A 4,584-nucleotide genomic window follows, 5' to 3' on the forward strand; every position below is an offset into this window, starting at 1 on the left:
GCCCAAGGTTTTTTTTTTTTTTTTTTTTTTTTTTGGTCTTTTTTACTGACCGGTTATGGGATTGCAACCCTCGGTGTCGCGCCCGTACCGGGGACTGGCAACGGGATCGCAACCCTTGGTGTTGCGCTCGCACTGCGCTCAGCCAGTGAGCGGGAACCTGTCTCCACATGGGATCCGAACCCTCGGCGGGAGCGCCGCCACGCTCCCAAGCGGCGCTCTCTCCAGTGCGCCACCGGGCCGGCCCTTTTCTTTTTTTTTAAAAGAAGAAGGGTGGCAAGGAGACTGATTGAAATTCAGAATAAATAAATATAAGAGTACTTCAAAAAGTTCATGGAAAAATATTATCTTTTAATTCTATTTTTCCATGAACTTTCTGAAGTGACATCCTTCCCCTGAGATCAGCTTTGATTATAATGAAACAGAATGTGAACCCTGGTTCATTTGCTGAGTTATTTCCCTGCTAAAATAAGTAAAAATCGATGATCATCAAGTGGATTTTGTTTCAAAGAGAAATACTAGTTTTAGGAAACACTTTAAAATATCTAAATTTTATTGAAATTTGTATTAAATTTTAAGGATGTTATAGATAAAGATATTCTGGTTAAATACATCCTACTTTTAATTATTAGATTCCTTTAAAAGGGAATATCTAGATTTCTGAAACTGTCTTCCACTGTATTCTAGACTATTGTTCTCTCCCAATTCTCTTTCTAACTATCCAAGTATGGCTTTACAATCTCCTTTGCCACCTTCCTCCTCTGCTCATACCCTAAAATAATATTATTCTTAGGGTTCTAACCTCATAATGGAAGATCCCCAAACAATAATAGCTATATTTATTGAAAGTTAATTATGTATCAGACACTGTTCTCAGTGCTTTACATGTATCACTCACCCTCATAACCATTTTATGATAGCTCCTATTTACAGTAAAAACCAAGATAACACAAATTCAGATTTAACATAATTGTTGACAGGTAATGAAGAAAAATGATAGGAACTGGAAAAAGCAGCAAAAGCAAACTGCACTATTTATAGTAGGCAGTACAGCCATTAAGAATGCCACTCTGGAACCTACATCCTGAGCATGTGTGCATCCTGGCTCTGCCACTTAACATGCTAAACCCTGGTTAAATTATTTCAAGTTCCACTGTTTCATTATCTGTAAAACAAAAATAATCCAAAAAAAAAAAAAAAGCATATGCCTACATAAAGATTGTAGCAGCTTTATGGTAAATAAATTGTTGTATATCTTAACAATGGAATAGCATTCAGCAATAAGCTTATAGATAATTTTCAAAATAATTATGTTGAGGAAAGAAGCCAGACCCCCCCACACCCAAAAAAGACAAAGAAAAATAACACACTATATGATTCCATTTATATATAGTACTAGAAAATGGAAACTAGTCTATAATGACAGAAAGCAGAAGAGTGGGGACCGGGGTAGCGGGGAAGAAGGCATTACAAAGGATTACAAGGAGGCTTAAGGAAACTGTTGAGGTGATCGATATGTTCATTATCTTGCCTATAATGATGGTTTCATGAGTTTAACATATATCAACTTACCAAATTGTAAACTTTAAATATGTACAGTTTACTGTATGTCAGTTATACTCAATAAAGCTGATTTAAAAAAAAATAAAAAAAAAAAAAAAAAAAAAAAAAAAAAAGCATATGCCTACATAAAGATTGTAGCAGCTTTATGGTAAATAAATTGTTGTATATCTTAACAATGGAATAGCATTCAGCAATAAGCTTATAGATAATTTTCAAAATAATTATGTTGAGGAAAGAAGCCAGACCCCCCCACACCCAAAAAAGACAAAGAAAAATAACACACTATATGATTCCATTTATATATAGTACTAGAAAATGGAAACTAGTCTATAATGACAGAAAGCAGAAGAGTGGGGACCGGGGTAGCGGGGAAGAAGGCATTACAAAGGATTACAAGGAGGCTTAAGGAAACTGTTGAGGTGATCGATATGTTCATTATCTTGCCTATAATGATGGTTTCATGAGTTTAACATATATCAACTTACCAAATTGTAAACTTTAAATATGTACAGTTTACTGTATGTCAGTTATACTCAATAAAGCTGATTTAAAAAAAAATAATAATAACATATCCTACAGGGTTCTTGTAAGTATTTAATGGGTTAATACATATAATACACATAAAATACTTAATATTCTGAAAAATATTACCATTATAATTTTAAAGTCTATGATTCACACTTGAATACAAATTCAAAGAATCTTATTGTACTTCTATGGGCAAAACCCCATGCAAACTAATGAAAATAATAATGCTTATAAAAGTTAACATTAAAAAGACTTTCAAAGCAACAAAAGGATTATAATATTAACTTTTTATATTGGATGTTTGTCAGCAAAGCATTGTGCTAAAGACTTTACACAGATTGTTCCATATAATCCTTATAACAATCCTTTGAGATAGCTGGTATTATGACCATTTTACACGTGAAGATATAAGAGCCTAACAGTGAGTATGTAACTTGCTTGAGTTCATACAGTAAGTGGAAAAGATTTAACACTCAGCCAAGATCTCATGGACTCCAAAGTCCATGGCAATTTTTTTACTTCACTGAAAGGTCACCTGATTCCTTGCTTTAGAAAGTAAAATTTCACAGTATCTAAACAGGTGACAAGAAAGAATTTCACTGCCAAATCTTAAGGAACCTGGCATCCTGCTATATGAAGGGAGTAAATTAATATCACTTACCATATCTGTAGCTTGATCTTCTTTCCTTGTAATTCAACTGTTTTGATCTTAAAGTCTATTCCTACAACATAGAAAAAAAAGCAAAATTTAACTGTGGCTTTGTCCTTGGCTATACCAAAATTTATAGGAGTAAAAATGCTTACACTTTTAAAATTTGTTTTTGTTTGGTTCTGGAGATTCACTAAGTATGCAATTCTCAGCAAAAGTGTCCAATTTTAAACCTGGGTAATGTAAGATCCAGGATGGTCGGAGAAATAGCCATAGAAAGAGTGAGTTTTCATAAAGGAGGAAATAAGTAAATTTTAAAATATCGAATATTTTAATGTCTACGAATAAAAAGACATTTCCTAGTAAGAAAAAAAAACAGTCTTTACTAGTTTACAGAGCAAAAGAAAACTATCAGAAATAAAGAGGGTCATTTCATAATGATAAAGCAATTCTTTAGGAAAGCATAAAAATACAAGTGTTTGGGCTGTCTGGTTAGCTCAGGTGGTTAGAGCACAGCCTTGTAATACCAAGGTCAAGGGTTCAAATCCCCATACCAGCCAGCCACCAAAAAAAAAAAAGTTTATACACCTAGTAAGACAGAGCTGCAAAATACATGAAAGCAAAACTTAAGAACTGCAAGGAGAAATAAACCTACAATTACAGTTGGAGATTTCAACACTGCTTTCTCAATAACTGATTTTTTTTAAAAGTAGACAGAAAATCAATAATGATAAAGACGACTTGAAAAACATTATATCAACCACTTTGACCTAACTGACATTTACATAAATCACCATCCAAAAGCAGAACACACACTCTTTGTGTGCATACTGGACATGTATCAAGAGAAAACATGAGGGCCATAAAGGAAATTTCAAAATATTTAAAAGCATTGAAATCACACAAAATATGTTTTCTGACAACAAATTAAACTAGAAATCAATAACAGAAAGACATCTGAAAAACTCCTGAATATTTGGAAATCTGTGGGTCAAAGGAAAAATTACAATAAAATTAGAAAAACTTGAAATGAAAACAAAAACATAACACATCAACATTTGTGGGGTACAGCTAAAGCAGTGTTTAAGGGAGAAATTTATAGCACTAAAAGTTTACATTAGGAAATAAAACTATAACAAAATTCAATCATTATTTCAGAAGTGGAAGAATACCAAAAGAACAGATTAAGTCAGTAATTCTTAAAGTATGTGAAAAAGATGAGAACTACTGAGTTTTAAAAAGCAACCCCCAATAGAATTTATTTGGCAGAGTGGAAAAAAAAGTTACTAGAGAAAGGAAAAAGGTAACTTCAAAACAAAAAATCAATCCAGATAAAGTCATGACAAATTAAATATTTCTAGGAGATTCATGACAATACGGCAGGGACTCCAAACACCATCAAATATACTGTATGTTCTGGAATACATCTTTACACTTTCCACATGAGAATTTTGAAACTATATGACAGTATCATCTTATGATGGATCATAGCAAAATAGCCCATTTGACTTGAGGGCAATAAGTTGAATCAACAGCAAAAGAGCAAAGTGGGAAGAGGAAGGACTAAAGCTCTATTTAGAAAATAATATTAAGCAAATCTGCAAACTGATTAAGTCATCCAACCACGGCAATAGAACAGTCCCAATAAACTGAAACTTATCTCACTACAAAACATCTGGAAATGTTGCATAGATGAAGCATACTTTCAAAAAACTAAGAGAAATTCTTGGCTGGCTGGTTCACTCAGTTGGTTAAAGCACAGCCTTATAACACCAAGGTCACAGGTTCAGATCCTCATATTGGCCAGCCACACAAAAAAAAAAAAAAAAAAAAAAAAAAAAAAAAAA

General features: G+C 33.0%; 1 protein-coding gene across 1 annotated transcript in view; it reads right to left on the bottom strand.

The window, feature by feature from the left end:
- The window catches only part of RAB10 (RAB10, member RAS oncogene family), a 43,069-nt gene that overhangs the window by 35,938 nt on the left and 2,547 nt on the right, over nucleotides 1-4,584 (bottom strand). The window contains exon 2 of the mRNA XM_008581404.1: nucleotides 2,750-2,810. Within this exon, the coding sequence (XP_008579626.1) occupies nucleotides 2,750-2,810 (61 nt within the window). The remainder of the gene's footprint in view (nucleotides 1-2,749; nucleotides 2,811-4,584) is intronic.

Source organism: Galeopterus variegatus, unplaced genomic scaffold (genome assembly GCF_000696425.1).
Source record: "Galeopterus variegatus unplaced genomic scaffold, G_variegatus-3.0.2 Scaffold2345, whole genome shotgun sequence".
NCBI classification, from domain to species: domain Eukaryota; kingdom Metazoa; phylum Chordata; class Mammalia; order Dermoptera; family Cynocephalidae; genus Galeopterus; species Galeopterus variegatus.